Source organism: Triturus cristatus, chromosome 3_2 (genome assembly GCF_964204655.1).
Source record: "Triturus cristatus chromosome 3_2, aTriCri1.1, whole genome shotgun sequence".
Lineage (NCBI taxonomy): Eukaryota > Metazoa > Chordata > Amphibia > Caudata > Salamandridae > Triturus > Triturus cristatus.
In genome coordinates, this window is record NC_140584.1 from 332,520,107 (window position 1) to 332,541,089 (window position 20,983).

General features: G+C 48.7%; 1 protein-coding gene across 2 annotated transcripts in view; it reads right to left on the reverse strand.

The window, feature by feature from the left end:
• KDM1A (lysine demethylase 1A) overlaps positions 1 to 20,983 on the reverse strand; it is a 718,736-nt gene that overhangs the window by 171,862 nt on the left and 525,891 nt on the right. For both annotated transcript variants that reach the window (XM_085647807.1, XM_085647806.1), the window contains exon 15: positions 5,674 to 5,788. In XM_085647807.1, coding sequence (XP_085503933.1) covers positions 5,674 to 5,788 — 115 coding nt within the window. The remainder of the gene's footprint in view (positions 1 to 5,673; positions 5,789 to 20,983) is intronic.

The following is a 20,983-nucleotide window of genomic DNA, read 5'->3' on the forward strand; positions in this document are numbered from 1 at the left end:
TGACAGATACATTTTGGGCATTGCCTCTAGACAGCCACAAACACAGGAAGGGTGGGTGCAATAAGCAACTCATCTGCATTCTGATAGCTCTTCCTGGACAGTAAGAGAGGGAGTAGCTGACACGTTCATCTGATTACGCAGTGTCCTATTTACCACACAAAGGGCTGATTACACCCCTATTGATAGCCTGGAGCCAGGGCAGAGAATAAAGGGGGAGACCTGTGCAATTCAAGGGCCTGCTTTGAAGTCGCTCCCACTTCAAAGGCACAACTCTGAAGAAGTAACAGGTCTCTGACTCTACCAAGACAGTACTCTACTGGACCTGTGAAGAACTCTGTCAGGAATAAACACGGCTGTGTTACAATGATTGCCACTCAGCTTGACTGCTGCTCTGGTAGAACTACTTGTTTGTTTTGCTGTGTTGTCCTGCCCGGCTGCCTGCTGATCTCTGCCTTGCTGAGGACAGGGACTGGGCCCATCTCACTTGAACCCAGAGTGACTCCAAGGGTTTGCTCCCTCTGTTCTGAAGTGTCAGGACCATCATAAGGGCTTTCAACCCTGCAACAGCCCCTAGACTCTGCAATCTGTGGGTTTGGCCCTACCAAGTGGTGCCAATCCAGTCATGGGCCCTTGAAAGGTGACTTCTCCTGTACAGAACCATCAAAACCAACACAGTGATGACTTTGTGCTGATCAGAGCAGACGCAGTGCTCTTCGACGCAATCCAGGAGCTGATAGACGACATTGCGCCTCAACGACGATGGATAGCATGGCTTATATACACAGTGCCTGCATCATAAAGGCGTTCACCGTTGAAGCCTTCATCGTCTGCAGGGATCAAAAGCAATGCATCGAGTCTTTAATGTAGACGCTTGCTCCATCCAAGCAACTTTTTCAGCCGAACCTGCGAGAGACATGTAGACGGCCTGCCTTCCATCGTGGTCGGCCTGAACATTATATTTACCAGTATCCAGCGCAACCTGAAGGAACCACTAAGCGTTATTTCCTTCCTAGCACTACTTTTTGAGTTAATCTTGAAAAATTCATAACTCCGGTTCTACTTATTGGATTTGTTGTTCTGGTCTTGTTTTACTCAAATATATAATCTATTTTTCTAAACCCGTGTGAAGCATTTTTGTGGTGTTTTCATTGTGCTACTTTGTATTTTGCACAAATACTTTACACACTGCCTCTTTAGATGAGCCAGACTGCTCTGTGCCAAGCTACCAGAGGGTAAGCACAGGTCATCTTTTAGTGTGTATCTAGTAACCATCACTAGATTGGTGCTTCTTGCTTGCACAGGGTGCATACCCTCAAAACCAGAAACCCCAGTTTCAACAGGCAGCATAAGGCATGTGTGTGCCATGTTAAGAGGCAGTTGGCGTGCAATGATTTCAAGGCCTTACCGCCGCGAACATCTTGCCCCATGCTTTAAGTCGCTTAAACATCCTCTCCGAGTGAACTGAGAAAAAATTACCTGCTACTTGTCTTTGGTCTCTGGTGATGGGTGTGTGGAGAGCAAGGGAGTATTCCCCAGGGCGGTATTCCTTGCTACCAGCCTGTTTACCGCTGGTGCTGTAGTGGGCTTCTCCCAAGCTGCCATGACTGCTTCCACCAAAGGCTTTGCTGAAGGTAAGCAGGGGCTCTAAAGTTTGTGCTGAGGGAGGTACGGATGTTAGTCTCAACACAGACTGTTGGTGTATACACATCTAGCACTTCGGCTGCCTTCTTGACCACTAAGCGAAATGACATGACCTGCAGGGTAGGGTCCCATAGGGAAAATCAGTCTCCATTCCTGGTGAGGTGCTCAACCCAGTGGCCGAAAATAAGACTGCCAACTCATGTTGCTGCTCCCCTTCAGCCTCATCTCCATAAGCATAGGTCGTGAGTGTCTGAATCTGACCTGAAAAGGACAAGTAACCTCTGCTTGTAGTCCTCTTCTTCAAAGAGTCTTTGAGCTTCCCTCCTGGATCTGTTCTGAGGTGGAGCCTCTGAAGATGGTGAAGGTAGGTCGTATGGCTAAGAAAAGTCCGGTGCCGGACAGTGGTGGCTTCCATGAATAGCCCGGCCACAAAACTGGGGGCTGACGAGCAGTATAGAGGCGCACTGAAGTGAAAGCAGGCACAGATGTAGGGGGGCCTGAGGGAACCCCAAATGGAAACATGGTCCTAACAAAAGTATTGAACCTCGTACTGAGGAACGCTGATGATTGATGAAGCCAGGCTCAGGAATTCCAGGAATGTACCTGGAAGCTCAGGGAGTTTTGGAGCTAGTGGAGATCCAGGTGGCTCCGGGGCGGGTTCCAGCTGAGGCAATGGCACGGGGGCTGCTCTAATCAGGGTCTGTTGGCTTCACTAAAACTCTGGCTCTGAGGATGAAGATCCCATTGGGTCACAGAAGGCATCTAGGCATCTTCTTCTATGTTTTGTATGCTTTTTGCATTTCCTCTTTCCACAAAGAGTGTGAGGAGGAGAGACCTGGAATGTGGCCTCAAGCGACAATGGGTCCGGGAGTCATCAAGGTCAGGAGTCATGAACTTCTTAGCCTCTTGTTACCTGATGGCCTTGTGATGCATACTAGGGTAGGAATCACAGGATCGGGAGTCAGGGTCCATCCTTAAACACCAAAGGTAGATGGAAGGAGGTTCCGTTATGGATATCTTTCTCTAATAATAGCAACAGGGCTTGAGTCCCAAAAGTTCTGGAGGAGATATCGTACAGCCCTTGAATTTTGAATGAGGAAAACCACAAAAGTCTCTGGAGGGAGTGAGCTCCAAATATGCGTCAAGGGTGAAGAAAAAAGGGACTGCTGACATGGGCGCTTTAGCTTGACACTCTCACACTTTCTCATCCGACTTAGAATGGAAGGATGGAGAAAAGTTCAGCTTCACTCCTTAGCTTTGTGGTTATGTACATCTTCAATATGAACGCAGCAGAAGATTTTGAATGGGAATTCAACTGTTCTTAGGAAAAGCCTCAGGACCACGAGAGGCCCCACAACTTGGAGAAGGACTTGCCCTTCAAATGGAACCTTCTCTTATGTTTGGCACTGTAGAGCTTTGCCTCCCATTTCTGGATCACTATCCAGTAATAAGTACACAAATGTAGAACTTCAGGTCGTGGCTGGATCCCAAGCCCCACAGACACATCTCAGCAGGGCCTGAATATGCAGTGAGGTAGGGACATTTTTCATAGAACACTGTTGCAGAAGAATTTTTAGGCCATCGGAAGATCAACAAAGTTAGGGGCGGAGCTCTGGATTGTTTTGAAGGGTGCAGAAAGAAATGAACCAATACCAATGTACAGGGGTGACACTTTTGTGGCTCCAATCCTTCACTTCCAGGTCAGTGCAGTCACTGCCCAGCCAAATGGCGACATCTGCTGTCATCCAGGAACTTTGCTGGAGAAGTGTCCCGATCCAGTTTGGAGCCTCAGGTTATTCTAAAGGAGAGAAATGTGTTAGAAGTATTCACAATTTTTTTTTTTTGCTGTGTAACCTATGCTCAGGTGCCTCACCTTGCAATATGTGACATCTGAGAAGTCGGGAAAATGTGAGGGCATAATATTATGAAGGGCTTGTTTGAGTTGACTAATATACATCACGCCTATTCATTTAGAGTTTTTAAGTATTTTGGAAATACTACATTTTAACACATGGCCTTGCAGCTGTGTGTTCTGGGTACTTATTTGAGAAACCTGATCGCAAACTCTAAAGGAGGGTGCAACCAATGAATGCAGAGTGGGAACAACCAACCCAAACTGTAAAAACAAAAATTATCACACCAGCTAGGGCTCTCCTCTAAACATTTTGATACCATATCTAAGGCCTTGGGAGGAGAAAAAAGAACTTTACAGTCATTGATGAACAAGGAAACCAGCAGCCAAAGACAGAGGGAGTGTTAAGCCACATGCCATAAAGCTCACCTAGTGTGGTCTTATGTGTGGCGGGATCCATTATTGGAAATTGCTACTCTTCTGTGGTCCACCGGTTGCCTCCTAGATGACCTTGCCATACAATACGAGCAAGAGGTGTATATTATTTACACAGATTAAAAGTTCTCTGCAGCCCTGCAGAAGGATACTACACACGAGACACCACCTCTTATGACAACCTACTCCTTATGTATAAATAAACTTAGTGAAGGTTTACCATCAAAAATGGAAATAAACTGTAAACAATATAGCATCATGTGTGGGACCCTAAATAATCCACCTAAAGGAGTTATTCTCTTTAGCTGATAGTGTACAGAACCAGAGAGTAAGATGGCAATGTCTCCCTTGAAGGTTTAGCATTTGCCACTATTTTATATATAAATGTAGATATTTAAAGCAGTGTGTTTGTATGGTATGGAAATAACTGAACTCCTTTTTACCTGGGGAGGAAAAGATACATAAATGACAGCTTTGTAAACACTACAATCCTTTAGGCCTAATTAAGTATGCTTTAATATGCGTTTATGACCTAGTTTAAGCTTCAAGAAACATCTGTTAGCTAGAATGAGAGAGCGTGAATTTAAGTATTTTATGTCTTATCTTTGAGACACAACTACTGAGGTGCCTCCTTAGGTAAATGCTTTCAGACTCAAGGTGAACATCTTGACTTTTTGCCTTCTTCGCGTTCAAGTTCACAGAGCTTCAGAAGTGCTATTGATTTCTCCAAGTATTTCAGAAATAGGAAATAAATAGTAAGCGTTAGGGATAAAGAAGAAAATGTTATCGTCATTGTGAATTCTACAACACATATGAGCAATACCAACTGCTACGTCCGGTTCCTGTTTTCGCCATCCATGAGGAAAGATACAGCGATAGGCTTTTTCAGGGCTCTCTCTTTTTGGCAGGTATTCTCTTTTTCTTTTGCCGTCTTCTCTTCATAGAAAAAAGTAGGATGATGGAAAACCTGCATCTTAATGCCATGAAAGAATGTATTCCACTGTTCTAAGTAACAGCAAATGACCTGACCATAAAGGAATCGGTTTGTGATGAGAGATGAAGCGTGGGGCATATCACCTTACATGACCAAACAATCCGAGGAAATTGTCATTCTTAACTTAATAAAATGATGACTATTTTATTAACTCTAGGGAGGATGAGCAAAGGCTTTCATGTATGTTCTTTTCTCATGCTGCCAGCTTGGAGCAGGACACTGTAGTCTGGTTAGGCTCTAACCTGACTTACACACCTGAGTCTAAACCTAAGTGGATAGCTGTCGCCATCATTCAGTAAGAAAAAGTCTCAACCGCTGCTTCCTGTATGCTAGTCTGATGCTGGGAATGAGTTTGGCACAAAGACAGATATCTTGAAATGTAATTCCGCTTTGTATAATAAATGCCAAAAATAAATACTTTGTCCAAATTCAATGGGTTGAAGTTGGTATCTATCAAAAGTTTTCTCTTTACATCATAGATTTCTTTGAAATTTGCTGCATCCGATTTCCATATGAAATGGGTATCCTTTTTCTGGCACAGTACACCGGGTTAAACTTCCTGTACTTCTCACATATTGGTAATATCTTTACATCTGTGACACGTGGTATATCAACAAACATTAAAAAATGAAACTCTTGTTTCTCCTTCTTAGAGGTCTAATTCGCTGGAAAGTTTCATGGCAGAGAAAATACAAAGTTTTTATCTTATGACAAGGACTAAGAGGCACAGAAAAAATTGTAAAACAATTACCTTTGTAGAGATTCCAGAAAAGGAAGAGCTCTCCTCTGCTTGCTGTGGTGCTGCCAACATGACCGAACAAATTTACACTTGGATCCCAAAATACACGATCAAAACACAATACCACCTAGGAACAAGATAAGATATTCATTAACTCCAAGAGTTTTACTATCACTTCATTAATAATGTCTGTTGTTAGTATAAAGCTGCCTCCAATTACAGGAAGTAAGAGCCCTGCCAGGCCATCTAAAAAGTGCTACAAGAAATCGTGCAAAAGCTAATTCAACAAAATATGCATGTTATGTTACCTGAGGCGACCTACCTTTGTCCCAGGAACACCTAATGGGCTTTGCAGTTAGGGCTGATAAAAAGTACTAACCAGCTGAATGATACTGTGGGAGGCAGGCTTAGTATATGGTGCACACTTTTGGAAGTGTAGCACCCTGCACTAATGCAGACAATCCTTATGGTGATTTTAGTGGTCTCAGACAACCATACAAAGCTCTCCAAGTGGTAGCTGTGGAGAGCCGCCTTCATGCTTAGTCCAGAAGGAGGGTAAATCAGCTTGTTTTACCAGTAATTCATCTTATGGTGTAGGTAAAGTGAAAAAGAACACAGTGTAGTGATGAAAGGAATATGCTACTTACCAGTATGCATCGGTTCTTGGCATGTAGAGCTGCAGATCTACATACTGTGCATAGATCGCCATCTGGTGTTGGGCCCGGATGTTTGCAGTTGTTTTTCCTCTTGGAAAGTCTTTGGAAGTCACGAGGTATGAGACTCCTCCTTTGGATCATACTGCGCATGGGCTTCGGCTCCATCCTCAGATTGGTTTTCGCCAGCAGGGAAATGATGGAGCGTAGTAATAAGCAGTGAAGATGCCCATGTGTGCTGTATCTAAATAAGATAAACTGGAACAGATAAAGGTAGCCGGGTGGGCGTGTGTAGATCTGCAGCTCTACATGCCAAGAACACGTGCATACTGGTAAGCAGCATATTCCGTTCGAGGCATATGAGCTGCAGATTACACACTGTGCATAGATTACATAGCAGTACTCGCTCCTAGCGGCGACCACCAGTATCTGTTGCAGTTGTTTGAAACAGTGTTTTTAGGACAGCCTGGCCCACCCTAGCTTGTTGTTTAGTTTGCACATCTACACAATAGTGTTTAGTGAAAGTGTGCGGTGTAGACCATGTAGCTGCTTTGCAGATATCATCTAAGGGGATGTTCCCTAAGAATGCCATGGAAGCCCCTATTTTACATGTAGAGTGGGCTTTAGGGGGAACAGATAGCGTGCGTTTTGCTTTGTGGTAGCAAATCTGTATGCATTTAACAATCCACCTAGCTATCCCAGATTTGGAGATGTGGTTGCCTTTGTGTGGTGGTGAGAAAGACAGGAACAGTTGTTTGGTCTTACGAAAGGGTTGTGCCCTCTCTATGTAGTAGAGTAAGGCTCGTTTGACATCTAGTGTGTGTAGAGCTCTTTCTGCAATGGTCTGTGGCTGTGAGAAGAATACCGGCAGTTCCACAGATTGGTTTAGGTGAAAAGGAGAAATTACTTTAGGGAGGAATTTTGGATTAGTGCGGAGAACAACCTTGTTATGGTGCATTTGCAAAAAGGGTTCTTGAATGGTGAGTGCTTGTAGCTCACTGACCCTGCTGAGGGAAGTAATGGCTACAAGAAAAGCAGTTTTCCATGTTAGGAATTGAAGTTCACATTGGTGTAGAGGTTCAAAGGGAGGCCCCATTAGTCTTGTGAGAACGATGTTTAGGTTCCAGACAAGTAAGGGTAGCACTCTGGGGGGAATTATCCTCTTGAGGCCTTCCATGAAGGCTTTAATGGCAGGTACTCGAAAGAGTGAGAGATGTTGCCTGCTTTGTAGATAAGCTGCTATGGCAGCAAGGTGCAGTAGATGTGTAGGCTAGGTTGCATCTTTGTAGGTGTAATAAATAGCCTATGATGTGTTGAATGGACATATCTAAGGGATTGATATTATTATTGTGACAATAGATCACAAAACGTTTCCACTTGGCTGCTTAGCAAGCTCTAGTGGTAGGTCGTCTAGCTTCTCTAATGACGTTCATACAGTCAGGTGGAAGATTAAGATAACCGAATTCTAGGATTTCAGGAGCCAGATCGCAAGGTTGAGCTGAGCTGGGTCCGGGTGTCTGATCTCTCCATGGTTCTAGGTTAAGAGGCGTGGAGATGTAACTTTTGTTGCGGTACTACAGATAGTTCCAGCAGTGTGGTGTACCACGGTTGTCTGGCCCAAGTTGGAGCTACTAGAATGAGAGTGAGCGAGTGTTGCTGTAGTTTGCGCACCACTAATGGAATGAGTGGGAGAGGCGGAAAAGCATACGCAAATCTGCCTGACCAGCTCATCCATATCGCATTGCCTTTGGACAATGGGTGTGGATACCTGGCGGCTAAGCTTGGGCATTTGGCGTTTGTGGGTGGCGAAGAGGTCTATTTGTGGATGGCCCCACATTTGAAAGTACGGGTGAATAACTTGTGGATGGAGTTCCCACTCGTGGATCTGTTGTATTTGTCTGCTCAGCAGATCGGCCATAGTGTTTTGGACTCCTGGGACATGTTGGGCTAGGAGAAAGATTTTTTGGGGTATGGCCCATCTCCATATGCTCTGTGCTAACAGAGAGCTGTGGAGTGTGTGTGCTGCCTTATTTTTGTATATAGTACATAGCTGTCATGTTGTCCGTGCGGACTAGGACAGCATTGCCTGAGACATGGGTCTGAAAGGCCTTTAGGGCTAAGAATATGGCTAGTAACTCTAGATGGTTGATGTGGAGTAACTTTTGTTGAGGTGTCCACCTGCCCTGCACGGTGTGATGTAGGAGGTGAGCTCCCCAGCCGGAGAGCGATGCGTCCGCTGTCAGTACTATCTGAGGAACCGGGCCCAGGAACGGTCGCCCTTTGGAAAGGTTTTTGGTGGTCCACCACTGCAGAGAGCGATGGGCACGACCGTCTACCAACACCAGATCTGTCAATTGACCCTGGGCCTGGTTCCATTGGCGCGCTAAGCTCTCTTGGAGAGGACGCATCTGGAGTCTTGCGTGAGGTACTATGAATATGCAAGAGGTCATCATTCCTAGAAGTTGCATGAACACTCGAGCTAGAAGAGTGTTCTGGGTGAAATTTGGCACGTAGAGCCTGAATGTTTGCTATCCTGGCAGGACTGGGATAGGCTAGCGCTTTTGAGGTGTCTATGGTGGCACAGAGGTATTGTTTTACGTGGGACGGTTGCAGATGGGACTTCATATGGTTTACTGTGAAGCCTAGTTGGTGAAGTAGTTGGATAGTGGCGTGAGTGTGTTGTACACACTGGTTGTATGAGTTGTTTTTTATGAGCCAGTCGTCTAGGTATGGGAAGACGTGGATGTGTTGTCTTCGCAAGTGTGCTGCCACTACCGCTAGGCACTTGGTAAACACCCGTGGTGCTGTGGTGACTCCGAATGGGAGCACTTTGAACTGATAGTGTTGACCGTCCACTACAAATCTGAGAAACTTCCTGTGAGCCTTGTGAACAGGAATGTGGAAATAGGCGTCCTTGAGGTCTAGGGTGGCAAGGAAGTCGTTTTGGGAGAGCAGGGGAAGTACCTGCTGGAGTGTGATCATGTGGAAATGGTCTGAGTGTATATAGTGATTTAGGGGTCTGAGGTCCAGGATGGGCCTTAGAGTGTCGTCCCTTTTTGGTATGAGAAAATATAGGGAGTAAACTCCCATATTTTGTTGGTGGGCAGGAACTAGTTCTATGGAACTCTTTTGTAGGAGGGAGATTACCTCCTGCTTTAGAAGTGACAAATGTTCCTGTGACATTGGGCGTCGTTTGGGTTGGAATGTTTGGGGGGGTAGATGTTAGTTCGAGGCAGTAGCCTGACTGAATTATTTGTGTTACCCATTTGTCTGAGGTGATAGTAGTCCTGACAGGAAGGAAACTGTGAAGTCTGCCCCCGACCGGAGTGGGATGGTTTGGGGGGAGTGGAGGGAAGTCATTGGGCAGGGGTGGAGGCAGAGCGGGAGGTATTAGTTTTGCCTCTGCCTTTATTGTGGTTACCCCTGTAGCCGCCTTTCTGGTAACCCCTAGTGTAGGTGGATTGGGTAGGGGCTTTATAGGAAGTGGAAGCGCTGTCGGAGAAGTAGCCTCTGGAGGTGCTTCGAAAGGAAGAGCAGCGAAAGGAGCGCCTGGGAGGGTGCGACTGTAAGGCTCCCATAGACTTCACCGTATCTGTGTCTTTTTTCATTTTTTCCAGGGCAACGTCAACGTTTGGGCCAAACAGATGTTCCTGGTCAAAGGGGTGGTTCAGGATGGAAGCCTGCACCTCGGGTTTGAAACCTGAAATTCGTAGCCAGACTGAGGAGGACGCTGGTGTTAATTGCCCTAGAGGCGGTGTCAGCTACATCGAGGGCGCAGCGAATGGAGGTGTTGGAGATGGTTTTACCCTCCTGGATTAGCTCGTTGGCTCTATTCTTGTATTTGTCAGGGAGGTGTTGCATTATGGCTTCCAGTTCATCATAATGTGCCCGGTCATATCTTGCCAAAAGCGCTTGTGTGTTTGCAATGCGCCATATGTTGGCAGCCTGGGATGCAGTGCCCTTGCCAGAGGCGTCTAGGAGTTTGGACTCCTTATCAGGTGGTGGTGCCTCGCCTGATGCCTGGGAGTTTGCACGCTTCCTTGCAGTGGAGACTACTAGGGAGTCTAGTGGTGCGGGCCCTCTGATGTAGGTGGGGTCTGTAGGGGCGGCCTTATACTTCTTCTCGATGCGAGGGTTGATGACCCTGGCCCGGTCTTTAAAGACCTCCGGCGCGTGCTTGATAACCCCTTTAAGCATGGGCAGAATGGAAGTGGCCCTGTGTGTAGTGTCAAAGGTGTTTAGGAGGAAGTCCTCCTCCACGGGGTCTGTATGGAGATCAACTCCGTGGTAATGTGCAGTCCTATGGAGTAGTTGGTTAAACCCCATTGTATCTTCCGGGGGGGGGGGGATGGTCTTGAAGGGTAAAGGTCGTCCTGCGGGACGTTAGGGACGTCTGGAATGTTGTAGTCGTCCCATGGGTCTGGGGAGCCTGTAGGAGTGGGGTCCCCGGTGGGCTGGTCATGGGGCCCGTCCTCTGTGTCATCGTAGACATCTTCATCATCCTCATCCGGAGAGGGTGCGGGGGAATGATGAGGAGGGGGAGGGAGAGGCGGAGGGGGAGGGGGAGGCGGAGGAGAAGGAGGAGGTGGAGAAGGTATTCGCAAAGGGGAGGTAGCAAAGTCTCTTCTCTTTGGAGGTGGAGCTGGGGCAGGCTTGTCCAGCGGTCTCTTTTTGATGCTGAGCATCAAATGTCCAGTTTTAGGGTCTTTGACAAGTGTTTTTTGTAGTGGATCGGGCCGAAATAGTTAGTCTGTGAGGGGCCGATCCGTCGGCACCGAAGCCGTAGGTTTTTTAGTTTTGGAGTCGGCATTGGTTCGTTGTTTTGAACTGTGTGGCTTAGAAATGTCCAGTTGTTTCCTCGGCACCGAGATGACTTTCGGCTTCGAGGTGTGGGTGTCGAGGGCTTTGGATTTTTTGCTCGGCTCCGGGGATGGTGTCGGTACCGAGGAGCTAGTGCTTATCTTTGGCACTGAGTGCTTTGGTGTGGAGCTCGGCGCGGAGGAGGAGGAGGCCATCTTCTTTTTTGGTGCCGGTGCGGAGGAGTGTTTCTCAGCACCGACGACAGGTTGGCTCGAGCCCGAGCCGCCAGAAGGCTTGATGGGCTTCTTAACCGGGCCTGAAAGAGAGGTATGGGAAGCAGTGTCTTTGGTCGTGCCTAGGCCCGAGGGCGAAGGCGTGACCGAAGCCTTCTTCGATGCCGTTGAGGGTGGGGGGGGGTCGATGTAAGTACTCACGCCCCTCTGTGCCGCAGTGATGTCCTCAACATCTGAGTCGTTGGCTTCGGAGGCGCTGACGAGGCCCTCTTCTGTGTGCTGCTCTTCGGGAACATCGACGCCTTCTACGAAGAGGTCGTCGGGGATCGCAGTCGACGAGTGTGCCATGGTTCTCCGCGCCCTTCGGTCCCGAATGGTCTTCTTTGACTGGAAGGATTTGCACGCCGGACAGTCTCGAGCCTCGTGTTCTGGGGAGAAGCAGAGGTTGCACATCTCATGGAGATCCTTGTGGGGAAACTTGGACCCACATCGAGGACACTTGTTAAATGGAGTCCTTTCCATCAGCCAGGACCGGAGCTCAGGTAGGCCCGAAGGCCTTCGTCGAGAACCGGAAACGAAGACTTCGAACGATGAGTCGCGTCAAGTGTGGAGATCGCGATCGATACAATACTGCGGAAAGGGAAGGATTGCGCGCCGATCAGAAGAACTGAAAACGGTTCGGAACCGGAGCGCGAAGAATACATCCGAGCCAGATGGCGGAAAAAAACAATCTGAGGATGGAGCTGAAGTCCATGCGCAGTACGATCCAAAGGAGGAGTCACATACCTCGTGACTTCCAAAGACTTTCCAAGAGGAAAAACAACTGCAAACATCCGGGCCCAACACCAGATGGCGATCTATGCACAGTGTGTAATCTGCAGCTCATATGCCTCGAACATAGGTATTTATTATGAACACTCACTAATACGTAGGATTATCTCCTACCCGGAGATATAACCACAATACACACAATACTTTGATAATAGAACACGTAAGTAGCACAAATACACAGTGGTCTCTGGGAGAGACCAAACCATAAACTAAAATAGTAGAATGCAAACCACGACTTAAGTCGGGACGGGACCCAGAAGATGTAGAAGAGCCGGGGACCCAAGGAACCACCCAACCACCCTAGGAACCCAACAGAGGTCATGTGCAGAGTGAGAACACGGCCGAGTGCTCAATGCTAGTCAAATGATAAGTTGTGGTTGCAATTTTAAAGTAAGACCCTGATAGAGACTTCTAGCTGCAGATTCCTTACCTTTGAATTAGATACCATCCTGGTGGTGGGTGTGGACCAAAACCTCAAACTAGGAAGTCCTGTAGGACTGAATGAGCTAAATGCCCGTCCTTGCGGACCTGACTATCTAGGCAGTAGTGCTTGGCAAGTGTGTGCAAATATGCCCACGTTGCTGCCTAACAGATGTCAAAGACTGGGACACCCTGAGCCAAGGCCATAGTCGCAGCCTTTCGCAGGGGAAAGGGGTCCTAAATCCCTCACAGGGCTACTTCTTAGCCAGGGCAAAGCAGATCTTAATGTAAAGAACGACCCAGCGAGAGATGGTTCTTTTCTGCACTGCTCTTCCTTTCTTAGCTCCCACGTACACCACAAAGAGTTGGTTGTCCACCCAAAACTTTTTTGTGGGTCCAGACGGTGGAGACGTTCCTCCTCTTTAGTGTGGGAGAAAAGAAGGTGGGCAGCGTGATGCATTGACCCAGATGGAATGGGGTCAAGACCTCTGGTAAAAAAGAAGCAGCTAGGGAGGAGTGCAAGACAGTAGCTGCAACTCATTCACCCTCCGGGCAGTTGTAATCGCCAATAAAAAGGCTGTTTTAATGAGTCAGAGGGAACAGTTATCTAAAGGCTCAAAGGAAGCACACATTAGGTAGGTGAGGAAGAAATTAACGTCCCACTGTGGCATAACAAAGGGCGTGGGTGGAAACAAGTGAGCCAGTCCTTTTAGAAACCTATGTACAATCAGAGACTTAAAGAGAGGGCTGGTCTGACAGCCGAAAATAGGCAGAGCAAAAAGGTAACCCTTGAGAGTTTCCAAAGCAGAGCCCTGCTGGGCAAGGGTCAGAATGAATAAGAGAACAGTGGCAGGAGAAGCAGAAAGAGGTTCAATAGACTTTTCTGTACAGTATACTGCAAATTTCTGGCCAAGGCAGGCGTATACTATCCTAGTGGAGGGCCGCCTGGCGGCCAAAATAACAATGCATACTTCAGGAGGAAGGTCAAAAGCCATCAACTGCCACCGCTCAATCTCCACGCATTGAGGCGCAGAGTTGACAGGTGCCGGTGGAGATCCCTTCCCTGCTGCTGCGACAGAAGATCGTTCTGAAGGGGCAGCCTGATCGCAGGATCGATGCTCATCTTCAGAAGCTCTGGATACCAGACTCGCCTCACCCAGTCTGGAGCCACAAGAATGACTTTGGCCCGGTTGCTCCTGATCTTCAGAAACCTGGGCAGGAGTGGTATGAGCATAAAGGCGTGCAGCAGGCCTGAGCTCCACTCGCGTCCCCGAGCGAGAGCCGCTTTGGAAAGTGCAGCGTGCAGTACTGCTGACACTGCACGTTCTCTTTGGAGGCAAACAAATCTAACCAAGGTTCTCCCCACTGCTGAAAGAGACCTTGCACCACCTCCGACTGGAGGCACCATTTGTGATCCACTAGGCATCGATGGCAGAGTTTGTCCGCCCTGGCATTCAGAGAACCTGCCAGGTATTGATCTACCAGGGTTATGCCCTGCTGTTCCAGCCATGTCCAGAGACGCAGAGTCTCCAGACAAAGGGTCCACAACCCCACCCCGCCCTGCTTGTTGCAGTACCACATGGCAGTGGTGTTGTCCGTGAACACCTGCACAAACTTCCCCTTGACAGAGGGAAGAAATGCTCTCAATGCCAATCGAATCGCTCGAAGCTCCAACAAATTTGAGTGGAGCCCAGACTACGCCGCAGACCAGTGTCCCCTGCTCTCCACCTCTCTCAGATGGCCACCCCAACCGAGCATTGATGCATCTGTCACAACTGTGATATCTGGTTGGGAAGGAAGAGGGGTCGGCCGCTAACCCAATTGCGGTTCGCCAACCACCTCTGCAGATCTTTTGCAGTTCCTTCTGAGATCTGAATCACATTGGTGAGATTTCCCTGATGCTGTGCCACTGGAACTTCAAATCCCACTGCAGAGCTTGCATATGCCACCTGGCATGGTTTACTAACAGGATGCCATAAGGCCCAACCGCCTCAGTCATTCTCACCAAAATCCAGCATAGAGGCTGAAACATTGGAATCATAACCTGAATATTCTGGACTCGCTGCTCGGGAGTAGACCAGTGCTGTACTGTGACAAGAACAACTCTGATGAAAGGGAGCGTCTGAGGAGTCAGGTGTGACTTAGTCAGGTTTATAAAGAAAACCAGGAGGCTGGCTTAGTATATGTAAGTGGGCACCCTGCACTAATGGGGATTTTAGTGGTCTTAGACAACCTTAGAAAGCTCTCTAAGTGATCGCTGTGGAGAGCAGCCTGCACGCTTAGTCCAGGAGTGTAAAGCAGCTTGTTTTAGCAGAACGTAATCTTATTGATATAGATTAAGTATATTTATAAAAATTGGTATGAATTATAAAAAAACGCTCACCAAAAAAGAAATATCTCCTACCGGGAGATATACACAACGCACACAATACTTTGCAATAAAAACAGGAAAGTAGCACAAATACACAGTGGTCGCCAGGGGGAGACCAAACGATATACTAAAACAGTGGTAGACAAACCACGACTCAAGTCAAGACTATACCCAGAAGACGTAGAAGGGCTGGGGACCCAAGGAACCACCAGAGGTAAGTAACCAGGAACCCCACAGAGGTCGTGTGCAGAGTGGGAACACATCTGCGTGCTCATTTCAAGTCAATGGGTAAGTCGAGGTTGCAATTTTAAAGAAGAACCCTTCATAGTGGACTCTGAAGAAGCCCGGTGGAAGATAGAAGGTTGTAGAGCCACCCTATCTGTTGATATCCTAGGAACCAGGATACATACACCAAGGAGGCCGGGTGCATAGGTGTGAAGTGGCGTCGGGAACCGCTGTCAAACTCAATGGAGAACTTCAGGAAGATGCCGCTGTTGGGGAAGGTGAGAGTGTCCGGTGGAACCTAAAGGTGGATTCAAGTTGAGGAGTACCTGCAAGCAGAGGGGACAGAGTCTATGCCACTCAGGAGTGACCATGAGGCACGGATGACTAATGCCCACCAATGTCGGGTGTCGCAGGAGAGTTGACGGGGACCTTGGAGCCGCAGCTGGGTGGATCAGTCGATGCTGAGGAAGACCAGGAGCCGTTCACGAGCTGTCCCACATCGGATGTAGAGAGTTGAGGGGTCCGTATCTGTCAGAAGCACCAACAAGCCTTGGCAACTACAAACAACGTGAAAGGTGAAAGAAGGTGTAGTGTCAGGACCAGCAAGGTCCAAGTGACTCACCACAAGCAGGGGAGTCAGGGCAGGCCCTGAGCAATCAGGGGAGCTTGCTGGAACCAAGGAAGACCCTACAGAGGACCCATAGGTCGGAGGCACAGAAGTTGCAAGAGGACCTCAAGCAGCTAACCAAAGATGCAGGCCCACGATACAAGAGATGCGGTGAGGATGAAGATCTTGGTCACAGGAGATGCTTGAGGTGGGGCTATTCGGAGCCCGAAGTTCTTTGAGGAAGAGAGCCAACAAGCCTTTGCAATGACAAATCGATGCAGTGGATGGGGGTTTGGTTCCTGCGGTTCTGATGAGGGATATTGGCCTCAAACCTGGTATGAAGACAGTGCAGGCCTCAAGGGAGTTGTAGAACCACCACCTGTGCTGCTGAGCCTTTCAGAATCCGTAGGAGCCCAGGAGCAGCAGAACGGTTAGCTTGGTTGAGGTGCCTTAAGGTGCAGGGAAGTGACTCCTTCACTTCAAGGGAGATTCCTTCAGGTGTCTTGAATGTCCACAGGCCCTGTAAGGTTCCTGTATGGAGCACAGGCTCGGACGTAGCAGCAGACGAGCAAGGCGACGAGACCAGGAGCAGCAGGAGTCTTCCCAGTTGCAGCTTCGATGCCCAGAGCAAAGTCTAGAGAAGTCCAGACAGTCGGAGATGAAGTGGGGTGTCTTGATCTGAATCTTCTCCCACGACGAATATAGGGACCCACCCACAGTTAAGCCTGTTAGTACCACAAGGAAAGGGTTGGGATGATTCAGGGTTCCCTGCCAGGGGAGAAGATTGGACAGTGCGGCGGATACTCCCACGTCCTTTATCCAGTTTTGTGCCAGAGTGGGAGCCAACAGCTCCCCGAGCTGGTTTGAACTGGACTATGCAAAGAGGGCACCAAATGTGCCCCTCAAGCAGACTGAGTGGCGCTGGAAAGCGTGCCCACCCTGTCCCAATACACTAAATCCTGTCTGGGAGGTGGTCACACTTCCCTGTGACAGGATACCTATTGTCCTGCCTTCCCCTGCTCAAGCTTGGCTCAGCAGCAGGAGGAGGTCGGCAGCAGCCCTAGCTTGCTGTCCGGTTCTGGGAGACTGGTACCGGGAGAACTGAGGGCCTCCCGGAGGAGCTTTACAGTGCATGGAATCATACCTCCCACACCGTTTACGGTGTGATGGTAGGATTTCAACATGTTTGATACCAAACATGACAGGGTTCATTACAGCCAGTTTAGAGATGGTCATCGTGTAATGACGCATGGCCCCTCTATAGGTTATATGGCTGATGCGTGAGAATAGACTCCGTAGGTTACAGGGGTCCCCGTCATGCTAGAACCGAGCACCCTGCCATCAGGATTGAAAGGCCTGCTTTATGGGTGACGGATAGGTTTTAAGTGCAGTGACCTCAAATATAGGGAAACCTAGTTATGTCTTAAGTGGTGCTAGCACCAGCTTACACAGGCTGCAATGGCAGGCCTGTAGTTACAATTTGAGTGGTCTCCCATGGGTGGCATAATACATGCTTCAGCTATGGGGGACCCCTGTTGTACCTAGGCCCTGGGTACCTCAGTACCATATACTAGGGACTTATAAGGGTACACCAGTATCCAATCTGGGATGTACCCAAGTACTTACCATAACCAATTTAGAGGAGAAAGCACAGAGACTGGGGTCCTGATTAGCAGGATCCCACTCAGAACGGTCAGAAAGAGCATAACACCAGGCAAGTAGTAGGGGTAACTATGAAAGCAGATTCAACTTTCCTACAACCAGCCAAGGCAGGAGGTTTGTCGTAGTCTGAAGATGGGCGTGGACTACCTGGGGCAAGGACGCCTTCAACAACCAGACATCGAGGTAGGGGAAGACTGACACTCCTAACCTGGGCAGATGAGCTGCCACCACCGCCATCACCTTGATGAACAGGGGCACTGGTAAGGCCGAAGGTGAACACGTTAAACTGAAAATGCTTGCAGCCTACCTTGATGGGGATGAGAAAATATATATCCTGCAGGTCCAACGCTACCATCCAATTTTCTTGGTCTAGGGCAGACAAGACCTGAGCTGGAGTGAGCATCTTGGATTTCTCCTTCTTGAGGAAGAGATTGACTGTCGGAAGATCAAAAATGGGCTGCAACCCTTTGTTCTTCGGAATCAGAAAGTAGTGGGAATAACAGCGACTGCCTACTTCTGAAACCGAGACCCTTTCTGTAACTCCCTTGGCCAAGAGAACTAACTTTCTCCTGGAGCAATTTTAAATGATCCTCTGTCAGCCGCTCCTGATTTGGCAGAATAGGTGGAGGAAAAGAAAGGAAGACGGGAACAGCCCTCCTGAATGATCTGCAACACCCACTTGTACAATGTTATGGACCTCCAGTAGGGGAGATGATGATGGATTCTCCCGCCAACTGGAGTGGTGTGGTCTTGCTGAGTCAGACTAGGAGTGCTTGGAGGCTGTGGCTGCAAAGGGCAGGGTGGCCGACGACTTCCGCTTCCATTCCCCCATGGCTTGGGAAGCCTGTGCAGGACGGTGGCTGGGATAGGGCTGACGCAGCTGGAAACCCCTTCCGTTGCTATGAAAGAGGAGAAAGGTAGACTGGCCACAAAGAGTAGAAGAGAGGACAAAGGATCTGTCCGTAGCTCGAGAGTCCTTGAACCTCACTAGGGCCGATTCTGTTTTTCCCCCTAAAAGACGGTTTCCATCAAAGGGCATGTCCATCAAATTTGCCCGGACATCACCCGAGAAGCCAGTTGTCCTAAGCCTCAAGGCCATTGTTGTGAAAATAAATCGGATCCATGAATCCGTTGTATCAAGGCCCCACCTTATGGTGAATTTTGCTGCATCTTAACTGCCTGAAAGAGAGCACAGCCCTGGCCTCCTCCTGGACTTATGGCAGCACTTGCGCAACTATCTCCCAAAGGGAGCGGGAGTAACGGTCCAATAAGCATGGGGTATTCACCGACCGCAATGCCAGGCTGGAGGAAGAATTTTTTTTCACACCAAATGAATCTAGCCTTTTGGATTCCCTATCTGGGGGGCGGAAGGGAACGCGCCCTGCGATGTACAAGCCTGCACCATCAAACATTCTGAGGTGGGCTGTTGACTGAGGAACTTTGTGTCGCCCGAAGCTTGGCGATGGCGGTGTGCAATTGTCCCATTCACAGGAGCCTCTGTGCTTGGCTTAGACCACGTGCCGAGAAGCTATCAGTTAGTGCTTCATTAAAAGGCAAAAGGGGTTCTGAGGTGGAAGCCCTAGACTAAAGCACTTCAGTCAGGAGATTAGTCCTGACCTGCAGGCAGGGCAACTCCAGTCCAAGGACCTCGGCTGCCCTCTTGACCCCCATGGCAAAAGATGCCCCCTCCGTGGTAGCCACAGTTGGCGGAGAGAGCATGCCAGAATCTGGAGAAGTATCCAGTCCACTGGCTTCCCCAAGTTCCTCATTCCAGTCCAACTGCTCTGCAGAGTCATCCTGGTTTTCAAAAGGGTCCATAGACCCCCTCCCATTCCTCTCCTGAGCTTGACACATCCTCAAAGTGTTCAAGCGACAACACAGAATCCCTGGGTTCAATCGATGCCAGAATCGGAGTCGAGCGACGTCATTCTGACTCAGTATCATCGAGGATAAGGATGGGGCTGGTGCCATCAGTGCTGACTTCGGGTCCGACGCCGGGGAAGGTTGCGGTGGCACAACATGCATCAATCAGGGACCGGATCTCTGAGGCCCGACCGACGCCGTGGCCAGAGATGACCGCGTCGAAACAGACGGGCCGCTTCTGACCCCACGGGGACAGAGGGCTCACCAGAGGGGTCAGCCCACTCAAATACATGGCGCATGGCCTCGTAGAATTCTTTGATTTGAGTGGAAGTTGCTCCGGCTCCCGAAAAGGGAAGGAGGTGTGAAGTAGACCCTGGCTCTGCAGAACCGTGCCTAGAGCATCGGTGCTCCTTACCTCCTTGGTTGACGGACAACAGTCGAGGTGAAGATGAAGTCCATCTGGACTTCTTTTTCTTATGCTTCTTCTCAGTGTCCCAAAGACCTCGAGTGGGACGAAGAAGACTTTAGGCTCCGGGAGTGGTCCCTCGACCTCCTCTTCTTCGATCGCGATAGGGACATCTGCGGAGTCTTCCTTGCCAGGCTGCAAGGAGCTTCATAGCCCGCTCCAGCAAGGCCTGCAGAGCCATAGCCTGACAGTCCGAGCACAACTTTGAATCGTGGTCGAGCTCAAGACACCAGAGGCAGACGAGGTGGGGGTCGGTAACAGACATCATGACGGGACAGGCTCCGCAAGGCTTGAACCCTGTCTTCCTCGAAGACATCCTCTCACACAAAGAAAGATTTTCGAATTCGACAAAAAGTTGAGAACAGGCCTGTCAAAAAATGACAGAGGGGTATCCCTTCCCAGATCAGCGCTTAATTGGTGCGGAAAGAAAGAACGGACTTGGGCGTGCCAGGGTGGGGCCTATATAGGTACCACAACGTCATAACCAATGACGTCACACAGAGTCGAATGGAGCCACCTGATGGAGTGCAAGGAGTATTGCTCGGCTAAAGTTTCCGGATTCAGCCCGACGTCTGGGAGATTCAAAGGTAAGGAATCTGCAGCTAGAAGTCTATCAATAAGATAGATATCTTGATATCGATCTATTCTTATATTTATTTATTTCAAAGTTGTTCCAAAGAGTATTTCTTTTTTACATGAAGGAGTGGCTGGATGAGCAACAGTGGAGTTGGCATTCTTGGAGGGGGTGGGTGTGAGTGAGTGAGCAGTGGGAGCAGAGGCTAGAGCATAAAGGATCATGGAAGAGAGGGTAAAAGAATAAATGAAAAAAGCAAAAAACCTGGAGGATGACAGGAAAAAGCAACAGATGAGGTGGAGCTAGAGGGAGACTATGAGAGGGTGAGGGAGTGATTTCAGTGGGGAAGCAGTGCACAATGGAGAGAGAAAGTATACACATGCCCTCGCATGGAGTGGAGAAAAAAAATTAAACTGAAAATTCCCTGAATGTGAGCACTGAAGGATACGCGTCATCCAATAAAAAGGATTGTAAAGAAGCAGTGCTCCAGGGGAGGCACAAATACAGGAAGAAGAAGGAAGTCCATCAAATAAGAAGCAGGCAAATGAGATTGACAAGGAAATTGGGCTAACCCAAAGCCCATTGTAAGTATTGGTCAAAAATAGGTGTGATGGAAG